We start from the raw sequence: 21,658 nt of genomic DNA, 5'->3' as shown, positions 1-21,658 counted from the left end.
TTAAAACTCCTTTTCTAGCACTTTGTTACAAATAAAAGGTTAATTGTCAAATGATATCATGCAAATTGTATGGTCACAGATTATACAGACATAAATAGTAACAAATCCTGCTTAACAAATCCGCCTCATGAATGGAGGTCCCACGAGCCGTGGCTCTATGATTTGTATTTGTAGACTCATTGTTCCTGTGTGGATGTATGTTCTACTCAACATTTGACTAAATTTTCGACATGTCGCTGGACCGCTGGTCAATAGCAAAGAAATGATAACCCAGCAGGATGATTGGCCTAGTTTGCATGTTTTGAGGTTTTTGTTTTTCCTTCCGTCGGGATGATAAAATTACAAAAGCACTTTTCCCAAAGAGTTTTCTGTTCACACTGCAACAGTTTCAGGGCAGCCTCTTTCTCTTGTTTTTTTTTCAATGGAACATAGTGAACACGTGCCTTTTATCCTTTAAAAGAAGGTCCAGAAACAGTGCAAAATTACAAGCCAATTGCATTCTGTACAGATTAGTAATGCTGTCCTCATGCTTCAAAAGGTCCAAAACTTTGGAATAAACGTGATCAAAACCAGCCCACGCCGAAAATCATCCAAGTCTCCAGCAACAAAACAAGACCAGATCAAACATTACCACAAAGAGAGAGAACAAGAGAGAGGGAGATAGAGAGAGAAAACCCGATAAATGCAACAACCAGAGCGTACAGGAAAGGTTTAAACTGTGACAAACTGCACTTTCTGCTGTTATGTGGGCTTATGCAGTTGAGATGTTGCTCAATACAAACTTTTAAGTAAATGAATGTAACAAATACCTTTCTCAAAGTCCTCCATCCCTGACGACTCCTCTGTGAGAGAAAAAGATGAAGATGGAAAACATTTCAGTTATAAAAGTAGTTTCTTACAGTATTATGTCTATGATAAACAAGCCGTGTAGAATAGGGATGCTCATGGTTAACCGATTAACTGGTAACTGTTATGCGTAACCGGTTATAAGCTCTGGACATCAGCTGGACTCTGAATCGGACTGTTGTTTTGTACAAACAGCTGACTGCGGCTCAGCATTAGAACACTGTGCATGAATCCCAACCAAGCCAACTGGGTTTTAGAACACTTTAGCAAAGAGTTACATTTAAGTCTTAAGGCTCCGACTATCGGTTAAAGAAAATTAAAAAAAATGTGCTTCTCTAATGTAGAATCTTATTGAACCAATCAAGGAACATCAATATGACGACTACCCCACACTTTTTAGTAGTAGTTTTACTTGAGTATTACATGTAGTAGTAAATTTAATTCTTGTCAATTTGTTTTAGTAGCACGCGGGCCGACCCGCGTTCAGCTTGTCATGGCTTAATTGAGCACGATGTTTCAACAAAGCATTTAAAATGTAAGAAAACAAAGCCAAAATCGTTCATGTTGGCAATAGCATATTTTTTTTATTGCCCTGTAAGTCTTGGTAATTAACATGTGACAGCTGGCACATGTCTTAACCAGCGTGTCTCTGCTCCAGATGTGGGGACTTAGCTGTGGTTTGGTGGTCTCCCATAGACACAGCAGAAACCCGGCTGAGACAGAATGCCCCCAACACAAGCTAGTGTTCAGAGCTACAAGTCTGCGGGCACAGACAGGAAACAGCCATGGGTTTGGCCTTGAAAGAGAAAAAAACTGCTGGATACTCAATTATCTATTGTTTGCTCACCACAAGACAGTGATGGTATGCAGAATATGAGTAAAATATGGCACTGGTATTGTCAATCATGTAACATTACTATAGTGTAACCTAAGGAAGGACTTTGCTTTGCCTGCTGTTGAACCTTTTCTATTCATGGAAGTTAGTCAGGTGTCATGTAGCTTGGGTTCTTTTGAATAAGGAATCTCGGTCAGTTAATCTGTCTACTTTGGTGTGATGCCTTGTGCAAAGCCCGCTTCAGTGCAACTAGACAAACATGATCACATGGTGCCATTTGGTCTGGACTGACCTGACCTAGAGCTGCGGTGGAAGTCCTAAAAGAAACCCAAAGGGAAGCATGGAAGTGCCAGCTGTATGATCAATTACAAACCCTGACTGTGATGGGCTCACGATGAATACTTTGAGGAAACTCAAACCCAATGGGGCATAAAAATATTTGTTTTGTCATGCATGGAGATATTGACTAAACGAACCACATACCTTCTATGGGATAGCAGTCCAGTATTCCCTCTTCATCCACCTCAGGGTATCCAAACTTGTCTGTTTTAGAGTAGGTTCCTGGCGGACATGTTGGAAATGGAGGAGAGGTCCATTCTGTTGTAGGGGCTTCAGTTGTAGTGGTAGGAGCCAAAGTCGTCGTTGCTGTAGTAGTAGTAGTAGTAGTAGTAGCAGTAGTAGTAGTAGTCGTAGAAGTAGAAGTTCTGCGTTTTGGTAAATCCAGGCCCAGCACAGGTTTCCCTCCCACCATAAGCATCTTGTCTTTAGGGTTGACCACAGGACGACTGTCTCTGCCGTGTCCAAACAAAGCCACACCTTCCTGGTTCACCAACGGGGTGCCCATCACGTCTGCAGAATACAAGTGCAACTAAGCAGTGATCTTAGTGACACAAAATATGACTTTGCATGGAAGTTCTTCAAAAGGATTTTTTAGAATCCTTACCAGTATCTGCAACAGCCATTTTGAGAAGGTTAAACAAACATCACGCTGAATTATTTGTGTACAGAGGGAAAGAATAGCGACATGGTCACACTAACAGGTTTATTGCTTATGTCATTGTGGCCACGCCTGGGAAGAACAACATCCCAATAAGAGACGCATCATGCACGTCGGGAGATGCCTCTGATGAAGACGGAAGTAGTTCCTTGTCCGTCGAAACGCGTAAGGTATTTGAACAAGCTTTGTTTGCTTTACCTAGTGTCTTTCTAAAAGAACCTAAAAAAATAAAAATATCCCACCAAAAATGGTACGGCCGTCCTCTCCCAGCACCACTCTCTTGGGTTTGCCTTGAGAGTCCTGTAAAACCTGGCCTTCAGAATTCATCAGTAGACCCCTCTCCAGATCCACCAGCTGAAAAATTACAGACAAAACAGTGACTTGAAATTTTGACAGTTCATGGAATATCATTATCTCATGAAGGTGCAACTCTAGCACAAAAACATTCAGGTTCTTCGGTTATGTTTCAGTCCTATATCAAGCCTTACCCATTTGGTTCCATCAGGCCCTGTGATGTACCTCTGACCGTTCGATTTACTGGACTCATCCAGTGCAGCAGGCTCTTTATCTTCAGCTGTTGTCAGGTTTGGTCTTCCATTTTTATCTAAGCCATTTAATGCAAAAAAATAATAATAATTACAAAACAAAAACAAAATAAAGCAACCTCACACACCCATATCGAAATAATATCAACCTTACCGTTCCCATTGACTGGCTTGTATCCCCCTCCGTTTAGTGGCTTCCCTCTTACTGGATACCGAGATCTACCTCCTTGTCCTCCCTGTCCTCTCAAGCCATCTCGAGAAGAACTAGCTGTGGCAACACCACCACTCGGAACTAGCCCACCTGTTCTTGTTAGCTTATTTCCATTGCTGGTGCTACTGTCTGACGTTAGCTCTGGCTTTGCTTCTGCGGAAGCCTCTGAAGCTATTCTTTGTGCTGGTCTGACCGGAAATCTGCTTCCGAATTGTCTATTCGGTAAAAATTGAGAACGAACACGCCCATTGGCTCCTATATTTGGTCTTCGTATCGTCGGACTGACCCCAGATGAGACAGTCCGTGTGTTGGTAGCATCCACGCTTTCTTTGTCAGTTTTCTTGTCGGTAGCTTCTGACGTTGGGTTTTTCTGATCGTATTTTTCAATATTTTCTGCAGCATGATCTTTTTCATGGCTTTCGTTGTCTGTAATTTCTTCTTCTAAGTTTTGGTCTCTGTTCGAACTGGTGGAACTTGTTGAGGTAGCTTGTTGCCTTGTTTCGCTAACTGCTTTCCTCACACCGGCCTTTACTGGCTCACTGCCAATGTTATTTTTTAGCGAATCAAGCTTGGAAATGTTTTCGTCGGCGTCGCTTGTTTGGCTTGTCTCCTGTATGGTGGACACTCCCGCTGCACCGCTCGCCCCTGAAACTCTCGTCGGAGTACCTCGTGAAATTGGCTTTGACGCCCCCATAGATGAAGAAGCAGAAGACGTTGTTCTGGTCACCGGAGTCCTGCCATCCTGGCTGGAAGTTGAAACAGAACTTGGTGTTCTCGCGGCGGATCCAAACCGGTGAGGGAACCGCGTAGCGAGCCAAGGATATTTCTCCAAAAGCGATGAGCTAATTCTCGCGCGAGATTGTGATCTAGTCCTTTCGCCTTCTGAACTTTGAGCATTGGAACTTGAAGTTTCAACTTTTCTGTTGTTGTTTTCTCTGTTGGAATTCCTGTCTTCATTCTGTTGTGTTGATAACTTGGAGTTTTCGGTCCTGTCAGATTTAGCCGTTTCTAAAATGTCTGCTCCAGATTGGGATGTGGTCTCTTCGCCGTTTGAAATTTTCGCTTTGGAGTTTGACGTTTCTGCTAATTTACCATCACTTTCATCATTCTTATCATTTTTAAAAGTTAATCTTGAATTTCCAATAGTGTCTGAGTTTGCAGATTCCAAAAGCGTGGCACCAGTATGTGTTCTGGATTGCGAAGAAGATTTATCCCCTTGAGCTTGGGAGTTTGCTTCGACTTTTTTGTTTTCACTTTCGAAATTCCTCTCAGATTTCAAAGTTTGTCTTGAATTTTCAGCATGGTCTGATTTTGCTGATTCCAAAACAGATGTGCTGGTGCGAGATGGAAAACTCTCAGATATTTGAGTTCTAGTATTTGATTTGGACTCGACGCCAGCTTGGCTCTTAGCATCTCTGCTATCGCCTCTGTTCCCTTTACCACTTGAAGCATGTGTCGAACTTTCATCTTTGTCAGATTTTGTAGGTCTCTCTACATTTGAATTTGAATGGCCATTTCCGGTTGCTTTTAAATTAGTCAAACTGCTTCGCGTAATAGAACTACTAGAACCCTCTTGTAATTTGGACCGCGCATTTGTTGATTTATCAAAGTGCAACCCATCTGAAGTTTCTTGCCGACTTGAGACCGAAACACCCCTGTTTGGCTCATTTGCACTACTTTCACTGTTGCCAAGTCTACTTTGTACTGCTTGACTATTTCTGCTTGGGATATTCGCGTTCGATGACACAGCTGACGTCCATAGAGGGTTGAACCCATTTCTTGTCAAATTACCTCTGTGAAAAATGCTCGGATTTCTTCGGTTATAGCCATACCTCCCACCAAATCCACCTTTACCCCTTGCCGTACCCCTACTCGTAACTACTGACTCTTTCTCTGGTTGAAAATTAGTGTCTTGTGAACTTAAAACAGGTTTCTTGCCTTGTACTGGTGTGTCATATAACTTTTTGCTGTCTGGATAAGCTGTTGCCGTATAGTCCATTCTCTTAGCCGCTGATTCTTGGACATTTGGTGCAGCTGTAGTAGTTGTAATAACTGGCCTGCTTGATATCGGTTGTGACAGAGAGGTAGTCTTGGAACCTGGCTTTTGGTGTATCCTAATTTTTAACGGCCTTCTTTGCGGCGGTTTAACTTTCTTACTTGGCGATGGCGTGGCTATTTTTAAACTTGGCGTCTCGGTTGTCAATGGCTTCTCCTCCTCAACAACATCATTATTTTGTTCCGTTTCCACCAGAAACTCCATAGTGGTTGTTTCTGGAGGCAGTGTTGTTGTTGTTGTTGTTGTTGTAGTAGTAGTTGGTTGAACGGTAGGTGGCGCTGTTGTCTGCTTTTCTTTAGCTTTAGAATTCCCTCTATGACCTTTTCTGACTGAACCCCTGACGGATGAGAAAATACCATGGTACGATCTGGTTTCAGATAAAGGCCTAACTCTCCGGCTCGAAGGACCACGTTGAGGAGGAGTAGTGGTAGTAGTAGTGGTAGAAGTAGTAGTAGTTGGTATTGTAGTAGTGGTTGTAGGCGCTAGAGTTGTCTCAATGTCGGATTCTTCATATTCGGTGTCCTGTCCAATGGGAGCTTGAGTTGTTCTTCTCACTTCGACGGTTTTGGAAGGTGAAGACGCGGTGCGGCTGGCTGGCAAAAGAAGAAATAGTAGTTTAAACCTTTTACAGAACAAGCCAGTTGCCTAGTGATGCACATTAATTAATAATGCTATGCAAAGTCAAGATAGACATTGGGCATTTATATAGGCTGTTAACTATTTGTTAAGTGACTAGTAAAACATTTTGAAGGTGCCTTATGCAACTTTTTATGTGAAAAAAAAAAGTTGATATTTGTGCTTATTTGACCTTGTAGTGACCCAGCGGCTGTATGAGTGGTCAGCATGACGCTGTTACATTCTATCACGGTGGTCAGGTAGGATGCTCCAGGGTCAATTGTTTTTCATTGCTGACGGAACCTCCCCCCAGAAAATCTACAAAACAATTGATCCTGGAGCTTTGTAAAGATCACCGTGATAGAAAGTAAAGGCGCCATGCTGACTACCCACTCATACAGCTGCTGGATCACTACAAGGTCAATACACACACAAATATTAACTTTTTTTTCTTACAAAAAAAGTTGCATAATGTACCTTTAAGAATTGGTGAAATGTCAATATCAATGTCAAGTTAAATAAAAGACTCACATGTTGGCATGACCAAACTGAAGGCCTTGCTCTGAGGCCCCTGCCCTCTGCGGTTGGTGGCTCTGATCTTAAAGATGTAGCGGTCCCCGGGGGTCAGACCGTCCACTGTGGCTGAGCTGGAGCTGCCAGAGAAGGTCAGGCTCTTCATCCCAAACGGCTTCATGGCAGGAGCGTAGGACAGAATGTATTCTAAAGGAGATGAAATCAGATCATTATTATATTTTTTGGTTGTTTGGTATATCTGGTTGGGACGGTGCATGCAAATGAGCACGCATGCTGTCCTGCACACTTGCACGCCACCTGCTGCCGACGCTTATTTAGACATTATGTTTGCCTGGATACTTAATTCGCTTGAACTTTACGTTGTCATATTTACTGCTCTGTTTTATTGCATTAATGTTCGATGCAGCCCTGTGAGGCAACTCCTGTTGTGATATTGGGCTATATAAAACCATTGATTGATTGATTGATTGATTGATTGATTGATTGATTGATTGATTGCACCCACAAACAAATTCTCATTATTCATGGTCTATTGTACATGTACTAAGTTTTAAGCAAAAACAGGCTGACCCAAGCACAGTGCACCGCAGGCAAACCACTTATAACACCAGACTACCGATATAAATGTCTGTGTTGACTGAATAATGTTTGAAATATAACAATTTTGCATTTCAAAGAACTTATATTTGAGCAGCATCAGCTTCCTGGTTGTAAGCTACGCAGTGGCGGAGTGAGCTGCTCGGTTACCGGATCTACAGTACCGTATTTTTCGCACGATTAGGTGCACCTTATTATAAGGCGCATTGTCGATGATAATGTTTATTTTCATAAATAAGCATTAATTAATGCTGGCTTACCTGTAAACAAAGGCACGATGCAGTACGAATGAAATTGATACATAGGACGCACCGGGATATAAGGCGTACTGTTAAAAAAAGGCTTTTATGTGCTCCTTATAGTGCGAAAAATACGGTAATTTGTTTACCTGCGGCCGGCATTACTTCACGTGGAATTACAAATCAGACATGGCAGGAGGACTACCCCATGATTTTGAATAGGTTTTTCATTCAAGCTACTAGTTACCATAGACATGCGCTAGCCTATTACTAGCACCACTAAACTCATCAAATATAAGGACTGCATGAATTTAAAATATATATATATATCTCCAGAAATCAACCACACCATGGAAAACTAGGAAATTAGGTCCTATGTCAAAAATCCTGAAATATCCCTTTAAGTTAAATTTCCAATTTTGAAAAACTGCACCAGGTTTTTCTCATGTGGTCCACTTTCCAAGAGATGATTAAAGGTTCACTATGTAACTTCTTATGCGAAAAGAAAGTTGACCCAGTGGCTGTATGAGTGTTCAGCATGGCACTTTTACTTTCGATCACGGTGGTCTCTACAGCGCTCCAGGATCAATTGTTTTGTAGGTTTTTTGGAAAGAGGGTCCGTCAGGCATGAAAACCTCCAAATAATTGACGCTGGAGCATCCTAGAGACCACTGTGATGGAAAGTAAAGGTGCTATGCTGACCACTCATACGGCCGCTGGGGCACTACAAGGTCAAATAGACACTTTTTTTCCCCCCCGCAAAAGAACGTTGCATGATGCACCTTTAACTAATTGCGTTCTTACAGAATGTAGCCTAACCTCGTATCCTCCCGTTGGGTTCATCTGGTGGGTCCCATGTTGCGATGGCGGCTGTTCCTTTTCCTCTGAGGGGCTTCACCTCAAAGTTTTCAGGCGGCCCAGACGGTGCTAGCAAAAAGAACAGAAAAGCAGCTGAAAGCTCCCAACATCAACATAGGAAAGAGGAAATCGCTCCTAAACCCATGTAAAAACAGGAGTCATTCGGGGCCAAGAAACTTCTGCTACGTAAAATACGGCCATATATTTCAGGAAGTGCCCGCTGGAAAGCATACGAGAGACCGAGACGGGCAGTAAATCCAATCTGTTAAATGGACTGCAGGTATTTTGAAGCTGCAATCACAGCGAGTCAGAGCCAAAACTGAAATCTCAAACGGGCCTTTCATGTGGTCTGCCTGGTATGAGGGGCAGAGAGGTGCTGACAGCCAGGGCTCCGAGATGCAGAAATCATAGTGGAAAATCATTTTAAGGAGCATGTAAATGTCTGTCGCATAGATTTGGTAAAACAACATGAAGGGGATTAGTGGTTTTTAGGGAAGACTCATAACATTCAGACTATGTGTACAACGTTAAGTTATTTTTTGTGTGCAATGCAGTACTTTAGTTTACTGAGGTTTTTGGCCACTTGGGATACACAATACTGAAGAAACAATGATGAACTTTGAGTTGTTTTGAAAAGGTTTGGGAAAAGCGAGTCATGCGCATGGGTTCTGGTGTGGATTTACATCATTGTGCCATTTACTTTTCTTATGAACAAATGCGCTACCTAATAAACTATTATAACTCCCAGAAAGAGTTGATGCCTGTGAAAAGGACAGACAAACGCCTTACACTGCATTGAGAATGAACAATTGAACATGTTTTTTTTTATTGTCTTAAGACTACTGCCCTTACCCCTCGCCCTTCCTCTACCTACACCTTAAAAAAGGGGGCTATGGGCAAGGGCAGAGAAGACAAAAAAATAAAATGCAATATGGAAATGTAACTCCATGTGTAATTCACATGTTTACAGCAATTGAGAATTTTAACTGTGTCAAATAACAAACAAAATCACGAGCAAAGAGCTTTGTAAAAGTGCTTATAGATGATTGTGAATTCATTTTGGATGCATTATGGATACAAACTCGCTATTTAACTCTAATCTGGTATAGTACATCTCTATCTCTATGAGGTTGCTTTACATGGTCCCTTAACTGTAGGTTAAAGTAAGGGTTTTGTGAAACTCTGCCTACCCCTCTGTTTTCAGTCCAAATCTGAATGCACCCCTTGCCCTAAGCCCCGCCCCTCACAGCAGTACAGAAATGGGAAACTCTCATGAACGTGCAAAACGTCCAGGGAAAGGCTAAGGAGGAGAAGTGGGACTCGGCCAAAGTCTTCGAGCTAATCAGTTCCCAAAAGAAGACTGTGGATTAGCAGGAAATACAACGAGTAATTTGTTGGCAACAATAAGAAGACGGGAATGCTGTAAAGTAGAAGCGAATAAACCTCCCTCCCTCGAGCCTCGTCTCTCCTGGTTGGTTCTATAGTTGATCTGTAAATATGTGAGTGCCCGTACCAGACTCGGGGGTCCTCTGGAACACCGACACGCTCCACTTGCCCTGGCCTTGCTCCTGGTTGATGCGCAGAGAGAACTCGTACATGCCGTCAGCCGACAGGTCCTCGATCATCACCCTCCTCTGAGCGCTGTCCTTATACTCCCACCGCGCAGACTCGCCCTTCTCCCTGTACCGCACCGTGTACGACCTGAGACAAACAGAAGATGCAACACTTCACAAACCTCTTCACAAACACACCTGGAGCTGTGTTTTGAACCATTCGCGCATGTTTGAGTAATCTTTGAATCCTCTTGTGACTCTTCTTAGTGCCGCACCGCTCACTTGTAGTACATTTCCCGTCCCCATGGCTCTACGTAACCAGCCCGCTCTGAGAGGAGTCCAGTCATGTTGGGACAGAGTACACTACGGAGGTTTGTCGTGAAGGGGAGTGAGGAGGGGAGGGGCTTACAGTGCGCTTGTTGAACCAGGAAGAATGGGGAAAATTTGAGCAAGGCGTTTTAAATCAAAGTGTAAAATGGCGATCAAGATGTGTTTGAGATTATAATATAACCAAATGCATTGAAAACTATAACATCCCCTCTTCATCATTTGAAAGGAGACTTCCATAAGAACTGCAGTAATGAGAGAAATAGCAGGTTTTATATATAATATGACCCCAAAGAGACCGGATACTTTGTTGTTTGAAAACATTAGGAGAAATTATGTAGCTTTTGTGAACTGTTTATTGCTACCATTCCAAAGTTGCTTTTGTTTCAATTGCGACTCATAGTGTAGCCTTTCACTCACTGTGCCATGAATAGGGCTGGGTACCATTAAACGATACCAGTCTGGTATTTAAAAAAAGTTTAGGTACTTCTGGTTAAATGGATCTGTTTTATGATTCTACATGACAAATATTTTAGTATGAAAGTAAAAAGTATTGAAAAGGTTCGGGTATTGGTACAGAAAACCAAGCATCGTTATTAAAGTACTGGTATCGGAAATAATATTACGGTACCCAGCCCTAACCATGAAACATAAAATACTGTATGAAATTGTGTAGGTGACGGCCTTTCTACATGTGCTGCTGTCACGCTTAAGGAAAAATATTTCTTCATCACTTTGGCTGGCATGGCTTTCACATTACGGAGTGTTACCTTGTAGTTCCTGGTTCCACCTTGCCCATCTCCACGGCAGGGTCCACCCAGGAGATGAGCACTGACTTTGGGGACATGACCCTCACGCTGATGTCCCGAGCCTCGTATTCTGGAGGAGGGTCTGCGGCAAACAAATGCACATGCTCATATTTGAATTTAAGAACGACTTCTGCCCTTTGCAGAGTATTCTTGAATTATAGCCAATATTGTTTCCATCCCATGCTGCGATACCTGGGATGGGTCTTTTGGCGGCTGCTCCTCTGCTGGCGGCGCTCTGCCCTGGTTCTTTCGGAGCCTGCAGTGACACCACATGAACGGACTCAGACGCTACGAACAAAGAGGGACACCGAGGAGTGGAGTTGACATTCTACTCTACTGCACAGCTTCGTCTCCAAAATCTCCCCTTACTGAGTTTGGGAGCCTGCCGCTGCCTCCTCTGGTCCGACTGCGGTTTGATGTGGTGGTAGCGTCTCCTCTCCAGCGGGGGCGTCCCAGCGGAGTACCTCTCGGGCTGCCGGGGCCCCGAGGACGACTGGGGCGCCCTGCGGAGGGTCCTGGTGGGTGATGATTGAGCAGAGGGGTGAAGAGTCCGGTTCACACGAGCCGAGCGGTGCACAGACGAGCTGTTTCTGCCCCGGGCCTGGCGAGGTCTGACAGGAACTGAGGAGCAAAAATAATGCAATCTGTCACAGTTAAAGTTAAAATTAGCTTTAGGCCTGGTCCCAATTATATATATTTTTTTACGACTACCCCTTAAAATTGAAGGCTAAGGCTGAAACAAATGACTGGACTAAAAAGTGGGACAGACCTTGATTTGTCTGCATTAAAAACAAAAAATATATAGGGGAAATGATGTAGTATTTGTAGTATTTGTCATATACTGATCGAATACAATGGGAGGGAAATGTGACCCGTTGCGAGAACGAGCGACACAAGTCGGCAGCTCAAGTTTGGAGAAAAACGCAGAAGAAGTTGAGTTCACTCAATGAAGTGAATGAACTCAACGCCTAAGGACTGAAACCCCCCACACATGACATGACAGGGGAGAACTTTACAGCGGTTACAGCCCAAAAGTTTAGAGGGCGATTCCTCTCTTTGACAGATTTCCAGTTCCTAAATTCAACTTGCCACATCAATGTTTTATCAACAATATTTTTGATTTTCTATTTTCTTAGTTTACTAGCTGAGACCCGGCCTTCGGCCGGCCCTCGCTAGTCTCCACATTTGATATTCAGAGAGAAGAAATGTCCAGTATAGTCCCTATAACCCGTCACTCGGTATTGCTGGGTTGCAGGTGACATCACAGCGTTCTAAAGGCCTATACTATTATATAGAGGAAAAATTATTTTGTTTTTGAGGAAATTTTTGGTCTTGTACAGAGAGATCTTGGACCCAGTGACCCAGATCATTTTTTAAATTCATATATTTTCTTTTTAGCTATGACTTGTGAAAGTGTAATGTTATTAATAGGAAAAACTGGCTCTTGCCCCCCGCTGGGTCCGATGACATCATCACATTCTAGAACCTGCAACCCAGCAATAGCTGTAGACCTGCAGTAAGTAGACCAGTGGTTCCCAACCCATTCCTAAAACTCTGGCCACTACAAATGTGTAAAATAATGAATGCTAAAAATAATTTCAAACAAACTGCAATTGGAATGTTTGATGCACCTGTACTCCTTTCGTATATACTACAACGACAATATGTTCGATAAACTCAGGGAATAGAATTCAAGAGAAAGTGGAACATGTAGGCCTATGGATAAATATTAGGGGTTCAGCTCTCACAGTTCGGTTCACGGTGCAGGGCACGTGGTTTGGTGCATCACGGTGTAAGTGCAATCTAAAAAAGAATAAGTTGTTTTTTATTAGACAGTATTTATATCCTTAGAATACAATTGGCAATGCTTTCAAAGCCGCTTTATAGAATGTAAAGAAAAAATAGAAAAGAAATGGTACAGCAACAAAGTTAAAAAATACATAAATTTAAAAAAAAAGCTACAGTGCAGGCCATGCGCTCGTTAAATGGTAGTTTCTCTTTCGCTTTCCGCACACGGAGGCTGAAGCACTCGGAGCAGCGCGTTTCATTTGAAGCTCGTGTTTCTGCGTGTACTTTTTTTCGGAGACAAAACTTTGGAGACGGAATATGGCCAGGATTGGATCTTACGCATGTGTCAGCACCTCTGACATGACAACACTGGATCCATAATGAACCACAGCCTCGGTCACTGCAGGAGAAACTTAAATGAAGACGCACAGATGTGTTTTGGAGGATGTCACTGTACCTGCGCGGAGCGTCTACAGCTCCAGTTTAGCGGTGAGTGATGATGACACATCGCCCTGTTTGGATGCGCGCGCGCACACATACACACACACACACGCGAACACATCGCCCTGTTTGGATGCGCACACACGCACGGCGGTCAGATCTCGTGCACTCGCGTTGTTGTGACGGCGGGTTGTCCTCGGACAGCAGCACCGCGGACCATATGGACCCGTGGCCAATGCCCGCGAGCGGAGGGACCGCCACGTGAGGGGCGGGCGCGGATTTTTGGGAAATGAACATGGCAAGTCTTATATAGCGCTTTTCCAGACGCTCGTCGGTGTACAATGTGTCGCAATATTCATTCAGTCCACTGCGCACATCAGCCCCCACCACCAACCACGCACACACTCAGTACTGTCGCCAGGCTTCCTGGTGTTACCAAACGGTCTCCCATCCCAGTCCTAACCAGGCCCGTCCCTGCTTAGCTTCAAAGTCGGTATGGGAAATAAACATGGCGGCGCCCAGGCGGCGGCCATTGAAATAGCGTTTTCTATAATAGATTTGACAGAGACATTGCGCAATAAGGAACATTTCTGTAAATGCACCAGAATTAGCCAAGAAGGCTATTTTGCATCTGTTGTCCCTGGACAGGTGTACATAGTCTCCCTAAAAACATAATCAACAATTTTCCAGTTATAAAATGCAGTAACACATAAAACAGGGCACAGCAAGAACACAAACACTGCACAGTTATATCATAGTTCACATACTATAAGAAATATTAAAACACAATAACAAAAAATACAGACAGAGTGGCAGCGGGCTCAGCCAGGGCAGAGACCTACACTAATGGTTACATATCTGTTGCGTTATTAACCAATTTTTCAGATGTTTTTTGAACAGTATGTAGGTTGACAGATCTCTTAGGCCAGCTGGGATGGAGTTCCAGTCTCTAGCTGCCGTTACCGAGAGGGTGCTTTGACTGAAGGCACTTCGTCTCAGAGGAACCAGGCAGTCCCCAAGCGCTGCCCCTCTGGTTACCCGCTGAGAGCGAGTGGATTTTCTACTGGTATTATCAGATTTCCATGTGTTACACATTGTTAGAAACTTTGGAGATGACACTTTCACAAGCTATGTCCCGCTCAAAATGCCCAAAACCCAGCTGTGTCCCCCGTTCTCGTGATGGGTCACAATGTATGTGAACGCTTTGGAAAGATTTCTTCCCACTCTATAACAATCGTGATAGTGGCTCAGTGAGCCAAATGAGCCAAATGTTTAAAATCAGGCCGCTACTTGTTTCCACAGCAAGTACTGTTAAACCATACCATACTGGTACCATACTGGTATTGTTTAACATACGACTGGTATCGCAAAAGTCAAAAAACGGTCCCGAAATTTTTTTGAAATCTTTAGAGATGCTGTTGGTCCAGGAACAAAATTAAAGGAAGTAACTTGGTTGTTTCATCTCAAATAAATGAAACTAATTTAAAAGAAATAGTCTTTTATGAAATAAATTACCATTTTGTTTCTGTTTTGTGGTCCTAGATGACAAATAGTTTTGAATGGAAAAAGCATCTTTCAGGTATCTGTATTGTAAAGCAAGTATTGCTAAAGTACTGTTATCGGACAAAACAGTACCCAGCCCTAATAGCAAGTCTCTACAGAATAAGTGCATCAGTAACTGATGCTGTAGTCAGGAGTGTTTATTTAATGTTAAAACAAGAAGCAAAGCAATCTTTCACCTCTACTGTACCATCTGCTCCTTCCACCTCCAAGTGTGTGTGTGTCATTAGTGTGTGGTTGCCTTGTTGATACTGTTGTAGCTGCTGCCTCTCATAGCGCTGTCAAAGCAGGGACAGACTTCGAGCAGCTCCAGCTCACAAAGCACCACGAGCCAGGGTGCCCAAAGTGCAACCCTCAAGCTTCATGTTGAATTGGCACACAATTGCGCCTTTTATTGCAAATGTAATCATTCCGCATGATTAGACCTCAAAAACAATACATTTAGTGAGACAGAGCAGGATTACTGTCCAGAGCCTCACTAACGGTGTGGGGAACGGTTTAAAACTCTCTTATATGCTCCTAGTTGAATGGTGTAAACACTTCAACATGCGGCCCTGGATGAGACAAGTTTGGACATCCCTGACCTAGAGCAACACAGTGGGCAGCCCTGGTTGTGAAACAAATTGCAGCACATGCTTCAGATGAGACGACATTCACACAAAATGACTGGGCTTATTGTCAATATCACCACATGCAAATTACCTAAACATAATGTATAAAGCAAAACCTAAAAACTACTGTCACAACTGCAAAACTAGACATTTATCCCCGAGTGTGCAGCCCTAATACACTTAGTTATACTTGGTGATTACGAGGGAAAACACTCTTCCACACTGCGCTGATGTAGTCGGCTGTAAAACCCCCTGATCGCTGATCCCACTGCGTGTCCCCTCCTCATGCCGCTGTCTTTCTTCATTTGAGACTCCATCTTGGACTGGAGCTTAGACATTACCTCAAAACCAGACTTAGCACGTCACCTCCCTCATCTCCAGCCTCAGAGTGATGGCGCTGTTATCAATTTAGCCTGAATCCCTGTGCGCCTCCCAGCTCTTGTCTGCTCTATTTCCCCCAGGCCTCAAAAATCACTTATTTGTTCATTTCTTTAATCAGTTGCAGTCGGATGCAAAGGAACCACAGTGCTCCCTCGCCAGTGTTAGCCATCTGTACTTGCAGCTGGTGAAGGACTGTCGAGGGATGCAAGAAAGTGATTTCCTACGAAGGCTTGCGCAAAGTGGTTCATGTCGATAGTAAACATGTCAGAAAGTAACGGCTTAGACCTGGCATGAAAAAAAGGTAGTTGTTTTATCCTAATTTAAGTGTAAATATCTTGCCCCATGGACAGATTTCTTGAAATTAGAGTCTCAAATCAAGGCCAAAATCACTTATTTCAAGGTGACTTTTTGCAGTGATGCCGTGCACAGACCCTGCCTCTTCATAAGGTAAGTAAAGACTCCTGGTGGACAGCTGCTGTGATCCGCTCCAGTTCAATAACGCAGGTAAAGTGTGTTTGCGGTATGACCCCGTTAACCATCAAAACAACACAATTATTATTACATCTTTGTAAATGAGCCAAATGCAAATATTTGAAAACCTTTTTAACGCCACTTTGGTGCAAACTTTATAAAGCTTCTCAAATGTCTTCATATTTCAGGCATAGTCATGAAAATATGACTATACTCGCTAAACCATTGGTTCTCAACTGATGGGTCAGGAAAGAACACAAGAAAACATTTCTTGTCCAGCTCACATTAAATCCGGTTAAGGTCCGGTACGGCCTCCGGGAACTTAGAAAGTCATTCAAACCAGTGTGCACACACACACTGCTCCGCAAAGTCCGGGTCCGGCTACCGAGGCCGTCCGCCGGCCTTCCGGCGTCAACGGAAAGAATCCGCAAGAAATCTATTTTTGCCGGAGCCTGGAGCCCTGCGGATCAAGCTGACGGAAAAACACGAGCCAAACAGGAAGTCAGGTCTAGTGAGACAAGAAGATCAAAATAAAATCTGTCTGCTCATTACTTATTTGGTCTTGTTTACCACCTGTACACGAACGTAGCGTCGTAAATGTAAATTTCTCCATTACCGGTGACACAGGGGCTCCAGTGTGTTGCAAAGCATCCACTTCACTGGCGAGAGTCTTTGTCTTCTTTTTACAAAAACTACCTATTCACCTTATTCCGTCCTGCCCACTTTTGCCACTTTTTGCTTTGTCTTGGCACTTCCGTGCGAAGCCCATTCATTTAAATGGAGAACGAGGGAAAATATTACGAGGGAAAATATTCTCTGCTCAAATAGTTTAGTAGATTGATTTGTGTAAAATGTCCAATGTTCATTTGCACCAACAAGTCCACACTGCACACTGCTTTGTTTTTGTGTAGTAACTGATTTTATCTGGACTTCTCCAGTCCCATGTTAACAGATAGGAGAAAAGGGGCGGGCACAATTCAAGGCGGCGCCCACGCGAACTTCCGGAATAAGGTGAATACACAGGGCTAATCATCACGTGAACTCGCACCAAGGGGGTGAACCCATGTGCACTTGTTTTCTCGCGAGTGCGGTTTCTGTGCCTGGTGCAGCGTCTGCCGCCTGAACCAGGGAAGCCACAGTGTCAGCCGGACTCACTGTGAGTGGTAGCTTGGGGCAAACCCGGACTGGATCTGGTCCGGGTTTGAGTCTGTTATAATAACTCTTATCGGGTTGCTTTGATCATAATTTCAGCTTTTTTGGGGTTAATTATTGCTTATTGGATTTTCTCCACCTCAAATTTTGCGCAGTGTGGCCGAATTGCCCTGTTTTGCATATTCATTAGGTCCCAGGAGCTAAATTTTGCACGTTTTAACATCTATTAAAAAAGCACTCTCAACTGCACTTGCTTTATGCTCCACTTTAGCACACAAGACCCAGAAGAACTTCATGACTTTCTCTGTATGGCGAACATCGGAGTGTGAGCAGCCAGTCTTTGCACTAAATGGTAAAATGGTAAATGGACTCAGCTTATATTGCCCTTTTCTACCTTCATCAGGCCCAAAGCACTTCACAGTAAGGAACCAGTCGCCCATTCACACTGTCATTCATACACCAATGTACCAGACACTGGAGGCAAGTAGGGTGAAGTGTCTTGCTCAAGGACACAACGACAGTGTGCATTTATGGGAGCTGGGATTCAAACCCCTGACCTTCCGATCATGAGACAACCCGCTCGACCAACTGCGCCACCGTCGACCACACTGATTAAACTTATGACGGACTATTTCCCAGACCAATAAAATTCTCCAAAACCACCATCACATCTCAAATAATGGCAAATCCAGTGCCATCAAATGTGTCCCTAGACTTCGCACCGTATCATGCCTTAAAAGACGGCGCTTTTACAAGGAAAATCCATAATAATAATAAAAGTGAGTGTCTAAATCCACATAAAGGGTGTGTGTTATCCAGACTTGGCGAGCCGCTCTCACTGTAACACATACGTCTGTCACCGTCTGCCAACACAGCTGAGTTGGAGCACTCCGGTGGAAGCGGCTCTGACAGCACTGATTCAGTTCCTCCAGTAATTTCAAACATCTGCCATTCTTATTTAACCATGGAAACCTCTTCAACGGCGACGCGCTTGTATGTTACTGCAATAAAATGTGTCTGTTACTTCATTATGGCCTGGCCAGGAGACTGCACTAGTCCATTCAGACAGAGATTAACCCTGACCAGAGTTCATACCAAAATCACTCCACACTGTCGCCAAAACTCAACTCCTAAAGCTTTTTCACACCAAGTACCTCATAAAATATTCAGACTGGTGATTTTGCAACAAATATACCGGACTGAAAAAAGTGCAAATAGTAACACTTCTTAAATATGTAATGAAAGTCTGACCTTCCAAAGACTAAATTAAGACTAAATGGGAAATGTCTTATGTCTTCTATTAATTTCCCACTAAAACTGAAGACTGGCACACATTTAGTTCACTAATAAAGCTATAATAATTAATATCAAGTGTCCAACCAACAGAGTTACACTTCAGTCAGACAAAATGAGTGACATGATGTACTGTAACATGACTGTAAATACAATCTGCTCTTTGTTTTCAGTAAAAAGGCTGAGGCCTCATTGCACTTTAGTCTGTCACAGACTGACCAGTGAAGAAGGAAGTCGTGGAGATTCTGCTTCAGACTGAACTTTCATACTTGCTGGATGTAAGAATCACTACTGAAACTTGAGTAGTTCATAGATACAGTGAAAAGAAATGGAAACGGACTGGAAAGCTGCTATATAAGAGTAATTCACTTTCTAAAATACTTTTTTCTAATTACCATGAAAAAACGTGCATCTGCTTTAAAGTAATGTATGCCTCAGTTCCTCTGAGTCGTGGTGCAGCAGGACTGATGAACCGCCCCATGTCAGAAGAGTGAACTTGAGGATCTTGTTTGTATGTACGTATGTATACGTATGTATATGTATATATATATATATATATATATATATATATATATATATATATATATACCAGGCCTCTGGTAGAGGACCCGAGCAGGAGGAAAAAGAGAGACCGCCCGCGGAGGGTGAGGAAGAGTTTTAGTTTATATATATATATATATATACTCATAATTTATTTTCCTATATTTAATTTCTTACTTGATATTTTAAATAGAGAAAATGTGGAACAGCTTGGTAGCTTCTATCTTCACCTCAGTTCGGAGCTACATCTTTGCTGGAAGAGGCTAAATGCTAACAAAATTTGCGTGACTGAGCACACGCACAAACACCAGATAGTTACGCATCAACTCGTCAAAGCTAAGGTAGGAACCAATGGCCGCTGGCTGCTCTGCTTTTTGACGACACTAGAGGCCGCCATTGCTGTAGTACCGCTGTATGGCCGCTAGTCCCCTATTGAAAAGCATTGGACTTTAGACACTTTAAAAACAACTTTAAAGCCTGGTCCCAATTTTTTTGGACCTATCTAGAGCTAGATATTCCTCCTGTGATAACGCTGGGTTAGTCACAATTAAAGAGACCAGGCCGGTTTTCGTAAAAAAAATGTAGAAATCTCATACTAATGAGGGTCGGACTGTTAGCATTGGAGCAGCACGATCTACACGTCAGGCAAGGGCCGAGTCTACAGTGAAGATCCCTCGTCAGAGCTGGGGAGGGGGAGTCTGTAAATCAGTCATGATTCCCCCCTCAAGCGCGGTCATTGTGGTAAACGGGGAGGAGTGAGCAGAAGACATCCATTATATTTACAGTCTATGGTAGGAACATATCTCACTATGTAAAAACAGTGGCCTGTTCCTTTAAGACCACATGCCAATAATGTGAATTCAGTGTAATTTTCTGTCAGGTTTTCAAACTGTCATGATGTCCTGTTGACAAGAAATAAGTACAAAATTGCGACGGCGTCTTTCCCATGCGTACTTAATCACAAATATTGACATGTTTGATATTCACGTGGTGCACAAAAGGCGGCCAAGATGACTCTGCAATACAAATATGATCCTTTTTTTTCTGGGAGACAGCAGCGGCAAAAAAATGGCAGCGATGTAACAAAACTTTATAACCCATTATCTTACACTCTTTTCTAACTGAAATAGTGAGATAAATCATGTTGCAAAAAATAATGATCAGCCAATTTCTTATGTAACATGTGTCATGCATTAGTGGTCTAACACATTTGGTTTTGATCTTGTCGCTGTAGCATAGTCTGGCGCAGGTCAGAGAGCCCCTGACCGCTGCATTCTCCCCTCTGCTCGCTCTGTTCCTGGAAGCTAATCATCTGAGGTGCAACGGGGCGAGCCTCCAACCACAGACATGCCATAGAACCAAATCACTCAAGCCACCGGGCTAGCCTAAAGGGGAAGAAAACTGAGGCTTTTGAAAGCACTTGGACACATTTTACATAAACTAGTAGCCTGCACTTTCCACAAAGATAATCCAAATGTCGATTCCTTCCATCATTTATAGTGGCAGAAAGCTTTAAAAGGGACTGCTGTGCTTTTCTTTGGGCCGAGGAGTGCGAGTCTGCTATGATATTTCCAATAAAAGACCATTTTCAAGCCGAGAAAGTTAGGAGGCATTCGAGCATGAACTGGTGGCTGCAGGCCCAACTTGTTTGTAGCTCTCACAATACCTCCCATACATCCTGGTTGTCAGTTAAACACAAGTTTGGAACTGCCCTTGCAACAGACTTTAGACTCTTTCGTGTTTGCAATGGATAAACAATGGGTGTGGTCTCTCTTTTCTTTCACAAATGACTGTGTTTACCCTTTATAGGTCTGTGGATTTTTGATTATAGGCACAAATAAAAAGGACTTTTACTAATATGGTTTATGGACACAGACAAGATAAATAAACCTCAGCTGAAATAAAAAAGCGTGCGTTCCGTTGTAGTATTGTTTAACACACAAAAGTCTCCCATTGTCTCCTCCAAACTCCAAACCATATGGTGTCACTGCAACATAACGGGCCGTAGACCTCAGCGTTCAAAAGCCCCATGACGATCATTGAGATTGACCAAAGGTAATAATGCGAGTCTGATTACATTTTGAACAACTGCACAGCCCTAAAAGGTGGCAGCACAAATGTACAAGAAAAAGCAGTGGTTACCTCATCTTTAACAATAAAACAGCGCAGAGTTGGATTGGATTTCAAAGAGACTTTGTTATTGTATCTGTGTGGAAACAAATGAATATGCCAACATGCTTTTGAAACAAGCCGGCAAAATGACTTCATGTTGCACCCTTTGAGAAGCTGCTGAGAACTCACTGGATCTCCAAAACATCCAACACGAGCTGTCCTGGGCTAACCCGCTCCTGATCCATTTTAAAGACAATTCTCCTCTTCACTCTTCCCATTTTCTTCTT

The 21,658-nt window shown here is 43.1% G+C and overlaps 1 protein-coding gene across 1 annotated transcript in view; it reads right to left on the bottom strand.

The window, feature by feature from the left end:
- fndc1 (fibronectin type III domain containing 1) overlaps nt 1-21,658 on the bottom strand; it is a 150,244-nt gene that overhangs the window by 102,773 nt on the left and 25,813 nt on the right. Inside the window, exons 4-14 of the mRNA XM_079572628.1 lie at nt 11,392-11,643; nt 11,215-11,310; nt 10,984-11,104; nt 9,847-10,034; nt 8,295-8,402; nt 6,637-6,825; nt 3,378-6,083; nt 3,167-3,282; nt 2,921-3,032; nt 2,165-2,530; nt 810-842 (exon numbers count right to left, since the gene is read on the bottom strand). Coding sequence (XP_079428754.1) covers nt 810-842; nt 2,165-2,530; nt 2,921-3,032; nt 3,167-3,282; nt 3,378-6,083; nt 6,637-6,825; nt 8,295-8,402; nt 9,847-10,034; nt 10,984-11,104; nt 11,215-11,310; nt 11,392-11,643 — 4,287 coding nt within the window. The remainder of the gene's footprint in view (nt 1-809; nt 843-2,164; nt 2,531-2,920; nt 3,033-3,166; nt 3,283-3,377; nt 6,084-6,636; nt 6,826-8,294; nt 8,403-9,846; nt 10,035-10,983; nt 11,105-11,214; nt 11,311-11,391; nt 11,644-21,658) is intronic.

The sequence above is a fragment of the Gobius niger genome, assembly GCF_951799975.1.
Source record: "Gobius niger genome assembly, chromosome: 15".
Classification (NCBI taxonomy): Eukaryota; Metazoa; Chordata; class Actinopteri; order Gobiiformes; family Gobiidae; genus Gobius; species Gobius niger.
The sequence above is the reverse complement of the archived record's forward strand: the minus strand, read 5'-3'. Positions and strand labels throughout refer to the sequence as shown.